General features: G+C 42.3%; 2 protein-coding genes across 2 annotated transcripts in view; one reads left to right on the forward strand and one right to left on the reverse strand.

The window, feature by feature from the left end:
- Positions 1–2,754: 2,754 nt before the first annotated feature.
- MICOS10 (mitochondrial contact site and cristae organizing system subunit 10) lies at positions 2,755–17,952 on the reverse strand. Its single transcript, XM_086764281.1, has 4 exons — positions 17,855–17,952; positions 6,645–6,692; positions 5,912–6,021; positions 2,755–2,999 (listed from the first exon to the last, which is right to left on the reverse strand). The coding sequence occupies exons 1-4, from the start codon at positions 17,919–17,921 to the stop codon at positions 2,991–2,993; spliced, it is 234 nt and encodes a 77-aa protein (XP_086620407.1). The 5' UTR covers positions 17,922–17,952; the 3' UTR covers positions 2,755–2,990.
- The window catches only part of CAPZB (capping actin protein of muscle Z-line subunit beta), a 69,138-nt gene continuing 67,510 nt past the window's right edge, over positions 17,331–18,958 (forward strand). The window contains exon 1 of the mRNA XM_086764280.1: positions 17,331–17,482. The gene's annotated coding sequence lies outside the window, so the exon portion shown is untranslated. The remainder of the gene's footprint in view (positions 17,483–18,958) is intronic.

The following is an 18,958-nucleotide window of genomic DNA, read 5'->3' on the forward strand; positions in this document are numbered from 1 at the left end:
CAGAAAAGCAGCTTGATATTTTTTTTTCCTGTAGTCTGTGCTTTTCCGTGACTTGTTTATTCATCTCAAAGCCTCAGCAGGCATCTAATCAAGCTGTTAAGAGTCAGATATGTGGCCAGTCAAGCACTTAGGGAGTTGCTAAACATTCAAAAACAGTTCTATTCAGCAAACTACTTTTTTTTTTTTCCCTTCTTCCTTCTCCTAGATGGTGGTATGCTTTATTTACTCACTGTATACTCACCATTTTCCTATTAAAATTGCATCAGGGTGATACAGTAACTTCTCCACTAAAAGGTTTCATTAAGTTTTGGGTAGGGACACCTGACTTTTTCAGCCTCATCTTGTTTGCACTTTTTGGTACTGATCCAAATCCTGCTACAGTTTGACAAAGCAATGATTTCAGCAGGCTTAAGAAAGAAGGAAAAATGTGATAGTTTCCAGATGAGTGTATTATACTAAATTTAACATGCCTTTTGGTACTTAGAATTTCCACTTTTCTCCCTTCCATTTATGTAATTAGGACTCAAGCAGCAGGAAACTGTTCCTATTCCAATCTCAGTTGGGAACAGTACGGTCTTATTCCCAGAGAGGGAAACAGGAGACTTGTCCTCACAGGGAGATATTCTGCACAGTTTACACAGACAGGTTCAAAAATAGGTTTTTAATAATACAACTTTCATTAAACCAAAACAAATACAGGCCAATTATGTGCTAGTTATATATACATATATATGTATCTCAACACAAACAGCAACAAGCGAGGCAGCTGTGAAAAACAAAAAAAAAATTAAAGAACAGTGACAAAACTTACATTCCACTTTTTAGAGTAAAATTCTGCCATTTTTCCACACTCACCCTAGTGAATTTCATATTAATGCGCAAGAACAGTTGTTCTGCTTATTCTCACTTTAACAATAAATGATGTACGGTCATTTGTTGTTCGAGTGGGTAACTACAAGTGGATACCTACAGGGGTACCCTCCGAGTTCCAGGACCAGGAGAATCACTTGATCACGGGTCACAGTACATCATATTAAGTAAGAATTAACTCCAGGAAGTGATATTTGAACTAAAGCAGAGCATACCAGGCCAGGACAACTCATTATCCCGGACACTAAATAAAAATGGAACCCATCATCATCGCCCAAATGACACAGCGCTAGCTAATGCTTTTTTCTGCATGTTGACAGTAGTTATACTCAGAGCGTTGCTGCCGCTTCTGGTTCCCCTGTTTCTTACCCAAGCTGATGTTCTTCTCTTCAGCTGAACTCACAGGCTTACCAGACTGCTAGCATCGCAGCACACACACACAGAACTCAATAAAAACACTTTCCAAACCACAGAAGAGATATTGCTCCAAAGTACATAGTTCAAATTAAAAATTGGGGCCAGATAAAATGATTCAAAATTGGGAAGAAAGAAAGAGATCCTGTTTCCAACAAGCTGTTTTTTGACCTGACTGATGAATGCAGTCCGGCAAGGGAGGAGGTGGAAAAACAAGGACATGCTCAAGCAATGGTCCTGGATGGTATCATGCTTTGACAGTCTTTAACGCTGCTCTGGCATTAAAGCTATTTTATTTCACAAGTCCGTTGCTGTAGGCGAGCTCTTCAGCTTCTGTTGACTCTGGGCACAGCTCAACATGTTTCTTCAGCATGCAAGATCCACACACAAGTGCCCAGGGGAATGTGGGGGTGCAGGACTGCTGTAGCACCCAGACCAAATCTCAGTCCCACTGCTGAGTAAGATAAAGAGTTCTCAAGGTCTCTGAACTCAGAATACTGCCTCTCAGTCCATCCCCTTCCTTTTTTTGGCATGGTTAAAAAAAAAAAAATATTGCACAACTTGTTTTCCATTGTGTTTTCCTTTCTGGAGAGGAATTTTTTTGTCACTCTTCCATCTGCCAGTGCTCACCACGCAGCAGAACAGGCTTTCAAGAAACAAAAGCTCCCTATCAGTCTCTACATTTACGTCTTGTGCTACACAGACAATATGCAGCAAGCACAGAAAAAGAAAAAAAAAAGTCCTTGAAGGCCATCTCAATAGCTAGAAAATTGTGCTGAGTAAAGAAGCAGTGAGGATGACCTCTCGAACGAGAAGAGTGGTAGACAACATGCCAACAAGTAATGACAAAGTAAATGTAAAGTAGAATGGAGTACTTGGACCAGCGACTTGCCAAGATAATAAAGAACTTTAAATATTTGTGACCCATTCCCAGACACTGAAACGTAGATGTTCTCCGACAGAAGAGGGGTGGAAAAGCAACCACCCTAAAAGGCAAGCTCAGAGCCAGATGGCACACGTGTTTGTTTAATTCGCCCACTATAACAAGGAAGTTCCAAACTTGGGTCACTCTATGACTCAAAGCTACAAGAGGCAGCACTGGCTAGCTGCATCAGTCACATGGTCAGGATTTGCCCTTTCGGATTCTGCCTCTTTGGAGAGGACAAAACTCCAATTTTAAAGGGCAACTGTACAAACAGGACATCGGAGTATTTATATTCCTCTCCAAACACCAGCACAAGCAGCAGGGGTCTAGTGGGTGATTTATGAGGTGGGAATGCTTCTCTGAAGTGTACGTTAGATGGGGGTTGCCTTTCAAGAGTGGAGAGGAACATACGACGGCTGTCTTTTCTGAAGAGCTCTCACAGTGGCTTTTACCCAGGTGGCCACAGCTGCTAGGTACTCAAACTGAAGTCCTCTCCTGCCATTCTCTCTCTCTCTCTCACTCACATACAAAGTCAATACACCAGAGAAGGCCATTTTTCTTTTATTTATTTCCCAGAAGAGCTTTTCCTTGTACTTTCCAGACATGATACAAAACAAGCAACAGAACTTGATTTCATGTACAGAAACAGTTTGTTGGAGTATAAAGAGTTACTGGTGATCGTTACTGAAGAATGTTGGCTTATTCCAGGGGCACTTCAGTATTCCTGAGGAATAATCATTGATTTCTCCTTCCTTCCCACTGGGATAGTCTTAGCCATTAGTCACTGTTCCTGTAAAGCAAGAAGGCTTATATTATTAAAAAAGCCATTCGGGTTCCTTACATGGAAGGTGCTGCACGATGTAAAGCAAGCCACTCAGCTTTGTAACATTTCCAGGAGGTAGGCTCACATTTTCATCCTTTGCTAGACTGAGAAGTTGTGTACGGAAAAGTTAAGCAGCTATTTTCATACCAGAAGCGTGCCCTGTTTTCATGCATATTTCATGCATTCTGGTAAGAAATGGAGGCTTATATGCATGAAAAACCCAACATTATTGTTCAGGTTAACTATTCAGAGATTGAACAGAAATCGGATAGAAATCAAAGCCACAAAGGGCAGGAGGAAAGGTTCCAGTTGCCAAACTTCTTGTATGGCTGCACATCAATATAATCCACATTGCTATCAAAGTACAGGGTTGTGGGGTTTGGGGTGATGAATAATACAGGCTAAATAACCTGAAAAACACAATACTTTCCATTTTGCAAGGAAACCTTAGGCCATGTAATTCTCAGCCACATCATTTTAAGCCTTGAAATAATTGCTAGATGTTGATTTTAAATTCAGCTGAAGTCACAGTGAAATCCACTTGATAAAAACCCTCAGAATTTTATGACCACAAATTAGAACTTTTCTCATTTTAAGCAGTCTCGTGGTCTAGATGAATGGCTCTTGCATTGGTGCTAGTGTTTCACGATCTACCTAATAACCCAAAGGATGGGCAGCGAGATGATCCAAATTACAGCTAGAATAGCTGCAAAATTCTCTTGTAATCTCCTGATTATTTGGTATTGTGAAGGTCCTTTGCCCTCACTTGTTCTTACTGAGGATTCAGAATTAAGAACTTGGTCCTGAAGAATCAAGAATCCGGACTGAACAGAAGTCCTGAGTAACCTGGTCTGACCTCGTAGCTGACCCCAGTTTGAGGTCAGACTAGATGACCTCCTTGAAGTCCTTTCCAACCTCAATTATCCTGTGACACCACGAACTTGACAGGTTCAGAAAACTAGAAATAATTTTGTTCAACCTAATCTGTGTTACGTTTCTCTCTCTCTTAATAAAGTTGATTTTCTTGCAGAATCTCACATTTTGACAAGTTCGCATTTGAAGAGAAACTCAGTTTTGTAAAGGAAGTCCTACAGAGTATAGTTACAGCTATTTTCTAGGAAAAAAACAGATGACTGATAATGCAACAATATTTTCCATGCTCCGAACCAACAGAAATGAAATAATTTTGTTGTAATAACCTCGGAGCCATTATCCATGACACGACATTTTGGAGAGAATTAATGACATTAACCATTAGATGGCTTCATCCGCACCTTTCCTCTCTCAGCATGTTCAGCCTCCTTGTGCCAGAGAAAGCTGGTGGAGACAGTGCACTGGAAACTATTTCTCTTGTCTTGTGCCATGCAGGCAGCTGCGCTTCTTCCGTGAAGTGCCCTTTCAATTACCTCATGCCTCAAACAACTACCCTTGCTCCAGAGCACAGATTAGTCCTTAATCCAAGCAAAAACCCTTACTAGGCTGACCTGAAAATCAGTTTTCTGTTGCCCATCATCCCTAGTAACAAGCATCCTTGAATGAATAATGTCCTCTCAGAACATGCAAACAGGGCATTTACCATTCACATGAAGCCACAGAAACGTCATTCCAGTTTCCTTTTGGAGACATAAATTGGAGGAATACCCTCAGGATGGTGCGGAAAGCTAACACGTTTGGATGTTAACAAATCTGGCCAGAAGAATCACGCACAGACTTTTGATTCTGATTGCATTCTGGCAGCGTTGTATCAGCTGCATCTAAGTCTTCTCTCCATTGCTATCCAAGATATTTTACTCTGAAGAAGTTGTTTCCAGAATCTTGTTATTGTTTCCATTCCTTTGCAGGCAGCTGAAGATAATATTTGTAAACAGGTATGTCTGGGAGGGCTGGCAAAAGGTCATCTGCCAGTAAATCTAAGGAGGACTGGACTCAACTTTCAGGTCTTCTTCATTACATAGAAGAGCAATATAGGAGCAATTTTTGCGTTCTGTGTACTTGCCACGAAAAGTTCCCGGCAGAAGATTTTACCTCAGTGCTTTCTGAAGTGCTAAAATAACTGTGTCCTGGTGCACGCCCCTCCATCAGTACCAGTGAAGTGCTTTTAGCAGTATATGGCTTTGTGGATCCAAAATATACATGCACACCATCTTTATTTTCTTTCAGATGACACAATGATAAATTACCATAAGAACAGCTCCAGCTTTTAGTGTGAAGAAATAAAGAAAATATTAATGGAGTCAGTTTCTGGACTTAGTCCACTGTATGCAGTTTGTGAGCTCACAAATGGTTCCTGCTAATTAATCTATTTTAAAATATTTTATCTCAGCCTGGTCAATGGTAATACTGAACTCATTTAAATTATCCTCTTCAAAACTATTTAAAGTGCACAATTTGTTCAGACTAATTATTACATTACTATCCAGCCAAACCAGCTACAAAACTTAAAAGTGATTAGTGTTTTCATGTTGCAAAAAAACCCTCATAGAAGATCAAAGATCTGCTTCCAGAGGCAGATCTCCCTGACATGCATCTTCTGAGCTCATCTCTTTCAAAGTCTGAAGACAGAATCTTACCACTAGTTTAGTTTTTCAGCTTTTCTAACATGTATTTTATGTGTTTCCAGGTTGTGGGAAAACCTACCTGCAGGATCTCCTAAAATTAGTTTATGTATTCAGTCTAGTAATTTTAGTGCTAAACACACCAGATAGAAAAAGTTTCTAAAGAGCAGGGGAATCACCCCGGCTTCAGCAACACAACTTTCTTCTTTCTAGCACTCTTTTGGGAAAGGCAGAGAAATAACCATTTAAATAGTGTCTAGATGTATCATCTAATGCTAACTTATAAACAGTTACAAATTAATAGTAACTAGTACTGATACTTACTTTTACATATTTACCATGGAGAAGATACGGAGACTGGAAGTCATGTTGACAATTGGAATAAGCCATTCCTAACCCCATCCCTGACCCAAAAGCGATAGGCCATGTCTTTCCTGTGAGGGAAGCCAAGCAGAGAGAAGTTAAAAAGTCAAGAAAAGCTGTTCATTTCAGAGTGATACTATTGTTAAATAAGCACCGAGAAATAATAAATTACTGGAAGATGAATATTAGGCATTTTTAAGTGCTACAAGTCCTAAAACCAGGTAAAAACCAGACCATTTCAGAAAAAATAACAAGAGCAAGAGTGAGTAAGACATCATATTTAGAATTTAATGGAGAGCAATCTCTGAATTCAAGATGTTACTGGAAATTATTCTGTTACTAAAGCATAACTAAAAAGGAATTTAGATCAGTTTTAAAACCCTGGCAAGACTGGCATAAACTGATGTCTAGACACACGGCTCCAGTAATTTGGCTCAGGGTTTCCTGAATTTCCAGAATTTGAGCTGAGCACAGGAGGAGCTTAGAGAGATGTCACATGTAACAACCTTGTTACACAATAGTCAACAGTTTAGGTAACTCCATTTCAACTGGAAAGACATGGCCAATAATGAATGAATTGGTCTAACGTGATGATTAAGTTTTACACGCCTCAAAGATTTCTCGGTTTTAAATTCCACCCACAACAGACAGAAATTAGGAAACTAGGCAGTCAAGATTTCTGCAGTATACCTACTTTTGAAGAAGATGACTGAAAAAACAATTCCTAATCCAAATCCAGCACCTGTAAGAAGAAACGCAGTGAGTGAGGACTCAGACTACATGTTGTTTCAGCACATCAAAAAAAAATGTTCTTAAATAGCAATTCTGAAAAAAAAAAAAAAAAAAATTGTTTTCTTAAGTAACTGCAACCAGCTAATTCAGATTAGAATCCCAACCTATACAAGTATGTTATTGGAAAGATTTGGGAAACAAACCAGACTCTCATCCCAGGGAAAGTCACTGAATTTCTGTCACCATCTCCAATGTGGAATTAAGATTTATTTGGCTCATTGTCAGCAAATGAGAAACACTTAAATGAAAACTTATTGTGTCCTAGAGCTTTAGATTTTGCAGATGAATATCTTATTGTATTTCGTTTATCTCACTACTTTAACTACTTCAATGTGTGTCCTGAGGGCAGCAAAACTTTGATGCTTTGTGTTACCCTATACCTTGCAAAAGAAAGCTCCAGGCTGCTTATCTTTCACATCCACAACATTCATTATGGAGCATATTTAAACACATTAGGAATGAAAGACTTTTCACATCCTTATACTATATATAGAAATAACTGCAGCCGTTGAAAAAAAAAAAAAAATTATCCAAGCACCATTAAAGAACTCAGCTGGCATATTTTAAAATAATTTTTGCTTTCCTTGGAAGGTGTGCTTATGATTTTTTGCAAGAAGTCAGGCAAGTCTGCAAAACTCCTCTCACGACCCAATAAATATAACAGTGAAAACTTTGAGCTCAGTGGGCAAACTCTACCTTTAATTAGATCCACTAAAGACAAGAATTTTAGATAAGGTGCAGACGTACAAAAGTTTAAAAAAGGGGGAGAAAAAAAAAAAAGTAAGTCAGTCATTAAAAAAATACCCAACAGCTTCAGGTTTATTTTGCAGCAAGCACATCCTGTTACGGGTTTCAATTCTCTCCTTTCAATACAAGAAATCTAACCTAGGTATAACGAGTTTTATTAATTAAAAGACTTTTTTTGGTTGTTTTTCAATAGTCCTAAATGTATGTGACCCTTATTTAAGCTCCTGTTGAATGCATTACTAAGTGGGTTGAGTCCAGAACAATGCCAAAGAATCCTGTACCCTCTTGGCGTATAGGAGTATGTTTCTTTTTCTTAAGTCTCCTACTGTTCTTTAAACCTTTTACCTTGCAAAAAGCATACTAACGGTAGCTCCTGTTGAGGCACTGCATTACCTAGTAAATTAACTAAGCACTCCACATTTTTCATTGATTAAAAAAAAAAATTGAATATTAGAAGAGAGATGACCAAACAGATGATTTGAGCAAACCCCCTTATGCTTACTCTCCTGTTCAGACTTCACCACCCGTACTTACCGAGAGCTGGAAATCAGAGTTGCTTTTGAAAACTCTTTTCATTTTACTACATGTTTTCATTATCTCCAGTTGTGACAGAGGTAACTACTTTACCAGGTCATTACAACTCTGGAGTAGGCTTACAAAACACGCAACTGCAGGGAAGAACTTTGACCGCCTGCCAAGTGGTCCTGACATAACTCCCCCAGACATTTTAGAAACCCAGCATTTCTCAGAAGGTCAAGTTTTCACTCTAATCATTTGCACAGCTAAGGGAAAGTCTCAGTTCCTCAGAGATGTCTGGTCAGAGCTTCAGGCTTTTTCTGCATTTCAGACAGCAAGAGATACGCTCCTTGGAGCATCTCCTATAAACAGCTAACTACTCATAGCGTGTCACTGACGGGCATTTATACGCAGGCTGGAAGAGACATCATGCATTGCTAACAGCAGCAGTTCATCCGTGCTAATTCCTCCTCTCCCCCTCCCCAAGAAGAGCCTTCCTTCTGTACCTTTGCTATAATACAGCTGGTGTTGGCTCTCGCAGAATGTTTATGCTATTAAGGATAATTACTATCTTCAAGAATTCATCCAACGGACAACTGTTTGGCCCTCTGACCCGACTCCCTCTGCCAGTCTTTTCCTACAATAGGTAGTTATGCTGCCTTTTTGTTTTGGGTTGTTGTATCGTCGGTCTGAAAAGAACTTTCTGGAGGTAATCACTTTCTGTTCAGACAGCACTAGGCGTTGTTTGAACCGTCTGGTTCAGAAGGCCTGTCATGCAGTGAGCGATACTGGTCCTACGCTTCCTGTCCAAGAAAAGATCCCCTCTGCCAACCCAAACAGTTTACCTAATCAATGAGAAATGATTTACAGGATTACAAATTCTGCATCATCTCAATGCACAGCCCAGGCAGTTTCTAATGTCACCACATTTTCCACATCGCCAGTCAAACCCTCATTCTTCTGACCAGCGTGGTGGTAAACTGCTTACTTTCTTGTCTTAAGAAAAGCTTGCCCTAAGGAAGCAGCTATCGTTAACGCAGTTTTTTTCCATCTACTTCCAGAAACCATCATTATCTTGTATTCTCTTCACCTCTTTCAGATGCTCTCTCACATTACAGCTCCATTTGCAAAGGCTCAACGCAGATGCCATAAATGCTGCTTCCTGTTGGCCATGCGGGAAGCTACAGGATACACTGAAAGGTGAAAAACTGATTATTTCTGCCAACTGCCAATTCAGCCTAAACCTAAAACAAAACCTAAGTCTTCCTCACACCAATACCCAACATCACTGTCAAGCAGATGTGGTTCAGCATGACTGACTTGTTAAGACAGAACGGTCTTTCTTAGGAAAGCTTTTTTTCTTTTTTTCCTGAAGCAGTGATAAGCTTGGTTCTAGGGAGGGATTCTTCTCTTTCATGAAAGTGCACAGTGTAAATTTTAGAGGCTATCACTGCACCCTATTCCAGCAGGAAGGGGAGCATAGTGGCTGATTAGTTTTAAAAGATAATGGTAAGATACCTAAGGCCTTGCTTTAAGTAACAAAAATGCTACAGAGAAGTGAAGGAGGAGATCTGACAGCTAATTTTTTTTTTTTTGTTTTCTGTACAAGAAGGCAACTTGAGAAGTGAAGCCAGAAGAATACCTTAGCTTCCCTCATCGCAAAGACAGTTAGGTTCATTTCTTTTCTGAGGAAGAGACTATGCTGAAAGTTGTGGCTGATCGCAACACCCAATCAACCAGAAATGCTCAGATCTGCCCCCTCAAGTCAGCCAGTGCATAGACAGCATTTGTTCTTTTCTACTTGGTTTTAATGTTTAAGCATTGGTTTTAACTTAAAACCAGAAGCTTTAGCTACATTTAACTTCTTAGCCAGTCTGGTTAAGAATCTATTTCTGTGGACAGTTTGTTACTCATCTTTATTCCACTAGTAAGTATTTGTGGTTATGTGGTCATTTCCTGTGTCTCCAGGACCAAGTGGGAGCTAAACCATCTTGTCTTGGAAGCCAAGTAATGCGTTTCACTTTAATTCTATATAAAGTTACACCAGAGATAAACAATGGCAGAGCTGTTGATGAGTTTTACAGGTTTAAGTTCTCACATGCTCAATTTCCTTTTAAAGAGGCAACATGTTGCTTCAAAGAGCCTCCCACCTGACCAGGGGACACTCGGTCTGCAGCTGTTTCTACTAAAGATCAGCACCTCTAGGCCGGGCTTTAACTTCATAACAATAAAACATGAAAGGTTTATCTTACAATAAAAACAAACGAACATGGAAAAGCTAAGGGCTTGATCCACACTGGGCACATTTTCCCTCCCTTTCTTGCATGACAGACTCTTTGGAAAAAAAGGCCACAGGAAAGAGTATAACGCATTTTTCACCTCCTCTGACAGTTTAAAATGTTTAACTAGAAAAACAGTCTCTTCCACCCTACATCGATCACGTCAGCTTAAACTCATTTACAGTCAGTGTCAACAGGGAACAGGACAGTCCTGCGGACATCTTACTCCCGCTCCCTAGTAAGCATCCCGGCCGTACGGACCAGCACAGCCACACGGAATTGGTATTAGGCAGAAAGCCCAGTCTCCAAAACTTTTTCATTCTACTTTTTTTTGGCCCCTACACCTTCTGAGAAAAACGTCATAGTACCTCAAACCAATGTAACACACAGAAGAGCACGCGCCATATACCCAACAGGACATCATAAAAGTGTCTCGGAGAGAAACACAAATCTTCAGGACGGGCTGCTGCCCCATAAGAACATCTGGGAAAACCTTTTTCTATAAATTTAATCAACAGTCCCTCCTACAGCGATACTGCACGGTTCTTTCCTAGGCTACCCAAGCAGTTACGGGCTGAAGCAGCTATTAAGACTGCCACATCTAGTTATACTGTTCTTCAATAGCTTCAAACGTAAAATAGAAGGATTAAAATATGCTCATTGACACCTGGCAAATGTGCTGCTGTTACTATAGCAGTTGGAAGTTTTTCAACTACTTAATCTGATGACAAAAAGAAAACTATTCTTTTCCTCTGTCATTCCTAATACACAAATACAAAATAGAGAGCTTCAGCCTCCTCTCCTTCAGATTCTGTTATTTTACACCTAAAAGAACTGAATGATTGAAATAAAATTACGAAGGAGCTCCTGGAAGATGGCTTCTTGTTCTAAGAAAATAGCAACCACTCTGTATAGACAAGACCTTCTAAAATAGGTCAGAGACTTGTCCCAGTAGAACGACAGCCTCCATGAGGATTAAGAAAATCCATTGAGCTCAGTTAGTTTCTCTCTGGGGACAGTGACAGCAACAGCTTTGAGGTCCAATAGTAGATCTCATCCACAGGTCTGATGCACTGAAAGTTTCAAATGAGCGTCAGTTCATTTCAGCACTAAAATTTCCTTTGGGTAAGGAAATACCCAAGAAAAGTCAAGATCTTCAAAACAAACCAGGAAGGCAAGCAACTCTCAAAATTATATTCTCCTTCCTGTTGTAGGATGTCCCGTCCTGCCCCGCTCCAATGCCATTTTGACAAGATACGTAGATAATTGTTTTGCAAAAACGGGGAGGAGAGCCTCCTTCCCACCCTAGGGCCTTTACAAGGCAGCACTTAGCACCAGTTAGAAATCTGAGACCATGAAATCACTTATTTACAAAGAGAATTAATTTTAAGCAGACTCTTAGCAAGGTCTTTCGTGACAGGAATCAGATTTTCTTCAAACACCAGCTTCGAAGCTTTCATTCCCATCTCCCCCGTTGTGTGGATTGTTGATATAGCAGACAGAAAAATGAGCAAGGACACTGGAAGAAAACACTGCGAAACTATATACCAAGTACTCGAGGAAGAAGGAGGAAAAAAGTATGTTTTGTTTTCTTCTAGCATTTGACTGTAGTAACACAGAATACTTGGAATGATAGAATATAAATATCCAAATGCCATTATAACACAAAAATCCCAACATGCTTTCAGAGGCCGCTTTCACCCCTAAGGGCTCCTGCAGTCCCCCCGCCGCTGATGATAAACATCAACGCTGCTGCAGATGGACACACAGCAGCAGGAAGTATCCCGGTTAGCCCATGATCTCCCACGCAATCACAGCGATAGTCTCGTAAGGGACCAGACTGCTTATCCCCACACTGGTGAAAGAGCTGGTGAGATGAGAGGGCACGCCCATTTCCTCCCTTTTTTAAGAGGGGAAGGGGAGAAGAGTGGAGTCTGCTCTCTGAAAAGAGGGCACAACAAAGGATCTTATGAAGCTTTTAGACAAAATCAGAGTCGCACTTGCTTTAGAAGCACATATATAAGAAAGGAGCAAGATACTCATACAGACAACAGACCTCTGACAGAGAACTCTGCCTTGTCTAACTGCATTAAAATATTCCACTAATCAAAACAACAGCATTGCTAAAAAGAAAAAAGTTTAGCACATCCACATTTAGGGCTTCTGCAAGCGTAACCATGAGGGCTGGCACTCACGTTTCTTCACACCCAGCCAATGTAGGTTGACCATTACTGATGTCTACTGGCCCAGCTAAGAAACAGAGGCAATGTAGAGCAAGAACCATTACGGTGGCACCTCACCAGCAGAGATGCTAAGGAAAGAAGCCTGATCCTTCTCAAATCTCTTGTTCTCAATTTATTATCATGAAGGATGTGAGAGAAGCCCCAAAATAATTTTCCCAGAGAACTAAATCTCATATAACGAAGAACAAAGAGCTGTTCCCACCTACTGCCATAACATCTCAAGGAACAAACGAGTGGTTTAGGGTATCACTTGGCCAGAGTCCCCCTCCCCTGGACAGTGTCACCGTGTGTCACCTCCCAAAGAAGGCACAGCTGGCATCTTATCAACGTACTAACGCTGAGGACAAGGAAGCCGGTGCACTTTGGATTCATTTCCAGCCAAGGAGATCTTACGTATTTCGGGGTTTTAAGTGGCTGCACTGTCAGAGGGATGTCATAGCTCTTCTTTCAGGTTTTCTTGCACACCAGAAGCATTGCCAAGAGCAGGCCGGAACAAAGGTTGAGCAGGGCGTCCCCCAGCGTTGCTCACGGCTTCGGTTAGTGAGCTGATCAGGTGCACCTAGGCAGGGCAGAGTTTCCTGACTCAGCTGGATGGCCAGCCAAGAGGAACAACAGGACACAATGCAGTCAGGAGGAGAAAAACCTGGATTCCTACAGATTTTTCTGTCTTTTTCTTCCAAAAGAAGATAATAGCCCCTTAATTTGGAGACAGTCATTGCATTCAGAACTCTGCTAAGAACATAACTAAATATTGCTCTTAGATTTTTGACTAAAAGCCTATTCTCAGAAAAGCATTTGTCTGCTTCTTCCAAATAAAACATTTCTTCGTTGGCTGTATTGCCTCTCCGCACAGCCTAAGCCGTAACCAGTTAATATTTACACTACTTGGTCTGCTACAAGATCCAACTAGTAGAACTGGATCTCCTGTATGACAAAGGAAAATAACTTGGAGTTACAAACAAAGCTCACATAACAATGCAGTTGTGTGCTCACACAATATTTGTGTTCTCCAGTATTAAAAACAAAATCCCAAACAAAGAACAAGTCTTTTGACCTGGCAGCTAAGACTGGATGGCCACACTACAATTGCCAACCAAAAAAAAACCAGTTCAAAACAGGAATTTCAGGATTTTTGTATATTTAGAGAAAGTCTAATCCAGTTTTCAGAACGTATAATCAAGTTTTATCATTACAGAGACTGACTTTATCCTATTCATAACCATGTGAAGGATTATTTAAAAATACTGACATTGCAATCCATACAATGATTCCTTCTGAAACATTCAGTCTGTGGAATGACACAAACAATACAATTTCACCCTTGCAGTTAACAGAAACAGCTACTCAAGCAGGCCAGATGATGCAAGCCAGAAGAAATCACGTAACAGTTGCAGGAGAACTGAAAGTGCCCTTTTCTCTTAAAAAATTTCTATTAAATGGAAATTAGAAGCATTTTATTTTCAGATGTCAAAACAGTGGATTAGAAGAAAATGAACATTACTACACTGGGTTATTTACAAGCTTCCAGGCGGAATTTTGGTCAAACAGGGCCATACATCAAAACATTTGCCTCCTGCAAAAAACAACAAACTTCAGCACAGCAATTTAACACACAAGCCAAGAAGCGAACAGCTTTCCTAGGACTACCTTTCAGTATCAGGTAAATTACAGTGTTTAACTCATTTAAAACTACAGCAGTTTCGAAACAAAACAAGACACACAGGCACACAAATCTCCCTTCCCATAAACACACACTCCTTATTGCCTCCCCGTTCCCTGGAAACGGCATATAATAATAATTTGTCCAAAATTATAGCCTCGCAGAGAAAAAACAACTCTGACAGTCCTTCATGAGTAATTGTCTTTCAAAATAAACAGACATGAATTAACAATCAGTTAAACAAACAAATCAACCCTTTAAATGGGGTTTGAAGAAGGTGGAAGAAGACCACAATACTATTTACTTCCCCGTCCCTTCTCTGCAGAGCTCTACTGATAAAAGGGAGGAAACGGTTGTGAAGGCTGGAGAGGACACAGGAGTTTATAAAGCTTTGCAAGCTGGGAAGAAAAAGAAAGCCACTGTAGTTTGATTCTCCCTCCCTGCACACGAAACAAGCAACTTTTTAATGAGTAAGAAAAAACAGCACCAGGAAGAAAGATGGAACAGAAAGTTAAATTATTTAAATGACTTCATGGGTGACAAGTCTTGAGAACGGTGCGAAGCCACAGCCAGCATGATCTGGATCGCCCGTCAGAGAAACTGCCGGCTCAGCCAAGAAAGCACAGCCCAGCCCACTACACACAAAGGGAACAAAAATACCTAGAGCCATCCTCATCATCATCAAAAGAAATAAATGTCAGTCCTAAGAAAAAGGAGGTGAGCGCATAAACTCCATTTAACAGTGTTTTGTTGTTTTGCGCAGGCAAACAGAGGTTTACAGTACTTAACTCTTTGAAATGAAATGTTGTCTTAGCAACGCCTGGCAACACATTCTGTTTTGAACTAACAGGAAAAAGAAAGAGTTGTAATTCTACGGTACAAGATGCACACAGGTAGTGACCAAGAGGTCAAAAATACAATACAGCATTTAAAAAGATGTAACTAACATAAGATAAATATGTTTTGGACGTTTTAGTGGCAGGAGACCAACTTTCTTTCAGGAGCTTGATCTCCAACTGAAACATACAGCACAACTACAAACAACACAGCCAACTACAAATACACAGAAAGCCTGAAAGACTAACACAACACAGGGCAGGCTGCACAGCCCCCAGTATTATTTAGAAATGTGCTATTGCTAATAAAGTCACCCTGATAGCTGCTGCCTCCCCTTCTAACTCTCTTCTGTTTCCCACGTCCCTCCAGTCCCCAAATTAACCCACAGGAGTTATCTGTCTCTACAGTTCTCACAGACATTGAAAATTGTCACATGTGCAAGGCTACAAAAATTCAGTGCTTTCCTTTACTTACAGGGTCTGGAATGGGAAATCACAACACTTGTTTTTCCCCAGCTGGAAAGATCTCTCTTGCAACAGCACTCAGGATGTACAGGAACGTACGGGAAGGAAACTGTGGCCACCAAAAGGAAAAGTCCAACAAAGAAGCTAGGATTTGGTAGACTTCTATATCCCACATAACAAGCAATGGAATTCTCAATTTTCTTTCTTTCTTTCTTTGCAGTATAACAACCGCCCTTGATACTTTATTGGAAACTCCAGCAAACTTTGCAATAATATTACAAAAACAATCACCACAACCATGCAGGTTTTTAAAGTCCCTGCAGAGAAGACAGTCATCTCCGCTGAGAGTCTGAGAGAGTTTGTGTTGTCAGCACGCAGCTAACAGTTTGCATAGTTAGGCCACCGACTCACTTCACATTTAAAGGCCATCATCATCTTCAGTCACAAATCTCTGGAGTATGAAGCGACTTCTCGGTTGTTCCAACTTCCACAGTTCACACCGAGTCGTTTGTCGCTGACACCACGGAGAAGGTTGCCAGCACAAACGCGTGAGTTACGAGATCAATCATACAAGCACATAGAACAGAAAAATGCTATCACACATGAAGAGAAATACGTGTTTGAAGCCATCACACTGGGTTTAGTACTAGGGATAAAATTAAGGAGCTGCAGCCCATGCGCCCTTTTTGGGCAACCTAATGAAAAACATGAATTTCATTAAGACCTCTACTCAACGGTCTAGAGCACTAGCGCAGAAAGTCTAAGCGTGTTTTCTTTCTTCTGTTGCCACTTTAGGATGGAAGAAAATGCCAAAATAAAACAATAGGTGTGCTGAACAGACATGCTGCATCAAAATCCACCCTGTATCCACTTCTTTCAGCTTCCCAGAGAGACTTGTCATGTACAGGATTCCTACACACACAGCTGCAGCATGGAACAAGTTCTTGTTTATAATTTGGCATACTTAATATTTTATGATAAAGCAACCAATGCTACGAAAACATAAACATATCTGGATATGTTTGTCAGACAAACCTGAATAGAATTTCATAAGGCAAAACATTGCTCTGGAGCACTTGACACTTTTCAAAGGCCTGTTATAAACAACAGAAGTTTCAGTTTACATAATATTATTAAACATCTTTTCTAATGGAAAAGTATTAGGCAACTAAAACCTCGAGCTCCTCATCCGCTTTCAAGCACAAGGACACTACAGCAACAAGAAATAAACATTCACATTTCTCAGATATTATTTACGGTTCTAAGAGAGACTTCCCCACCAACATGGAAAGCATACCTTTCGTGTCAGATACTTCACTTCTTGCTCTATACATTGCATTTAAAGATTTGCTTTCGTATACACATTTCATAAAGCCACAACCTCTGTCCAGTCGATTTGCCAGCCTGCCACATGAAGAACACCAAACTGGGCATACACAATACGATCGCTCATAAAACTCACAGTTCTAATTGAAATGTTATGAACGGTTTGTCGCAGATCTGAAGCACTGCAGGCATGTGCATAATCCTAACTTTAAGGACAAATAAACATGAAAGAAAATAATGAAATGAATGAAAGTGTTCCCCTACTTAAAGAAAAGGCACAACTGTCTGCGGGGTCGGGCCACCAGATGAAAAGCTTCTCAATGTCGAACTGCACACACCGTACTCGGTAACACATGCCAAAGTCATCAGCATGTCACGCTGAGAATTGCTTTTAATAAACACAGCCCACCTCGTCCAGTGAGTGATGTGAACAGCTCTGCAGAAACACATTTCGAAAACCAAGCCGTCGTCATAGCAAAACTAAAGGCGGGCAAGGTCGCGGCACTGAAGGACCCGGGGATGCGTACCCGGGGCCCATTCATTCAGGGCAGGCAGCGTCCCACCGGCCGCGGAGCTCAGCGCAGAGGGATATTTCCCTGGGAAACCTCTCATTTTCAACACAGGGAGTAACCAGAGGTCAAAACCGACCCTCCGCCACCGGATCGCCGGTAAGACGGGGCCACGCCGGGGTTTAGATCCCCGGGGAGGGTCCGCGCCCGCGGCCAAGGTCACCTTGCCAGGCCCGGGGCCGCCCGGCTCCCTACCGCCGCCCCGGTCCCCCACCCCCGGAGGCAGCGCTGCCCCTGCACTGAGGGCTGAGCCCTAGGACACCCCGCCGGGCCCGCAGCGCGGCGAGGCCGCCGCCGACCTAAGCCAGGCCCGGAGCAGCAGGGAGCACCGGGCCTCACAGGGCCCTTTGCTCGCCGGGCTCGGCCGCGGGGCCGGGCGGGCGGCGGCTCTCCCGGCCCCGCGGCACCCGGCCGGCCGCCACCGCTCCTCCCCGGTTCCTCCCCCTACCGCCCTGCCCTCCCCGCCCTTACCCAGTTTGACGGCGGAGTCCGCCAGACACCGGTCCCACTTCCTGCCCAGCTCGCCCTCCGACGCCATCTTGGCCGCCCCCTCCCACCGCAGGCCGCACCCCCGCCTCCTCCCCCGCGCGACTCTCGCGAGATCTGCCGGCGCCGGCAGGCGGGGCGGTGCCACATCTCGCGAGATTTCCTCTCGGCCCGGCCCGGCCGCCGTTGTCAAGGTTACCGGCGGGAAGGCGCGATGGCCGCCGCGCTCGACCTTGGGCCTGGCCCAAACGCCCGTTTTTCCCCATAAGACCCGGCCTACCGCAGCCCCAGGCCTTTCTGAGCCTCATCCTTTCAGGCAGGGCTCCTGCTGTGTCCTCGTGAGGCCTCGTATCCCTCAGCCTAGGGTAGGGGATCCTCCCCAGCCTCTCGGAGGCCCCTGACTTGGGCCCAGCCCTGTCCACCTGCTCCCCTCAGGGCTCTCACTTCCTTGGTAAGAGCTGATCTTTGCTGTAGGATCCCACCTCTCTCACTCCAGGGTTGGGTATATCCTGCTGGACGCATATTCCCATGTAGGTTTTTTCCTTCACTGAGGCTTGCAGAGGTGCTGCGTCCTCCATGGCTCCTGGATCTTTCCTGGCTGTCCTCAGTGTCCCTTCAGGGCCTGAAATGAGGTACAGGAGTGTGGAAAAGCCAGCTGTTGCCAATCCCTATCGATGTCCCAGGGATCACCTCTTTTACTTACGAGCAACCTGGGCCCCACACCTTGGTTAATTGGGAAAAGAAGTTGAATAACATCAGGAAGAAAAAAAGTCATAGTCAATAAGTTATTCCATACACTAAGATGCTAATATTAGAGAAGGGAGTTGTGGGAAGGGTTCTCGATGATTTGTCTTTGACACATCCTCAAGTGTGCTACAGCGTTGTAGAACAAGGAATGTAAGTGTGAATAGTTTCAAACTTACTGTAATGAACTTTATATCACAAGTGTTGCGTAGGCTTTCTGGAAGTCATTCTCCAGAAGCCTTGTGAAAAAATACAGAGTGTTTTTTAAGTAATAATGTCTTCATTCACAGTTGCTAAGGCAATTTTTAGCTGTGATTTCTTGTTTTGTTTCCTTCAAGTTCTGAC

This window comes from Chlamydotis macqueenii, chromosome 21 (assembly GCF_036417535.1).
Source record: "Chlamydotis macqueenii isolate bChlMac1 chromosome 21, bChlMac1.mat, whole genome shotgun sequence".
Classification (NCBI taxonomy): Eukaryota; Metazoa; Chordata; class Aves; order Otidiformes; family Otididae; genus Chlamydotis; species Chlamydotis macqueenii.

Bases quoted from the DNA above. Each gene is read 5' to 3' on its own strand.
- MICOS10 (XM_086764281.1), bottom strand. From the start codon at position 17,921: ATGGCGTCGGAGGGCGAGCTGGGCAGGAAGTGGGACCGGTGTCTGGCG. The intron at 6,693-17,854 runs GTAAGGGCGGGG...TTCTTCTTACAG, and splicing joins GGACTCCGCCGTCAAACTGG to GTGCTGGATTTGGATTAGGA. The intron at 6,022-6,644 runs GTAGGTATACTG...CTTCCCTCACAG, and splicing joins TTCAGTCATCTTCTTCAAAA to GAAAGACATGGCCTATCGCT.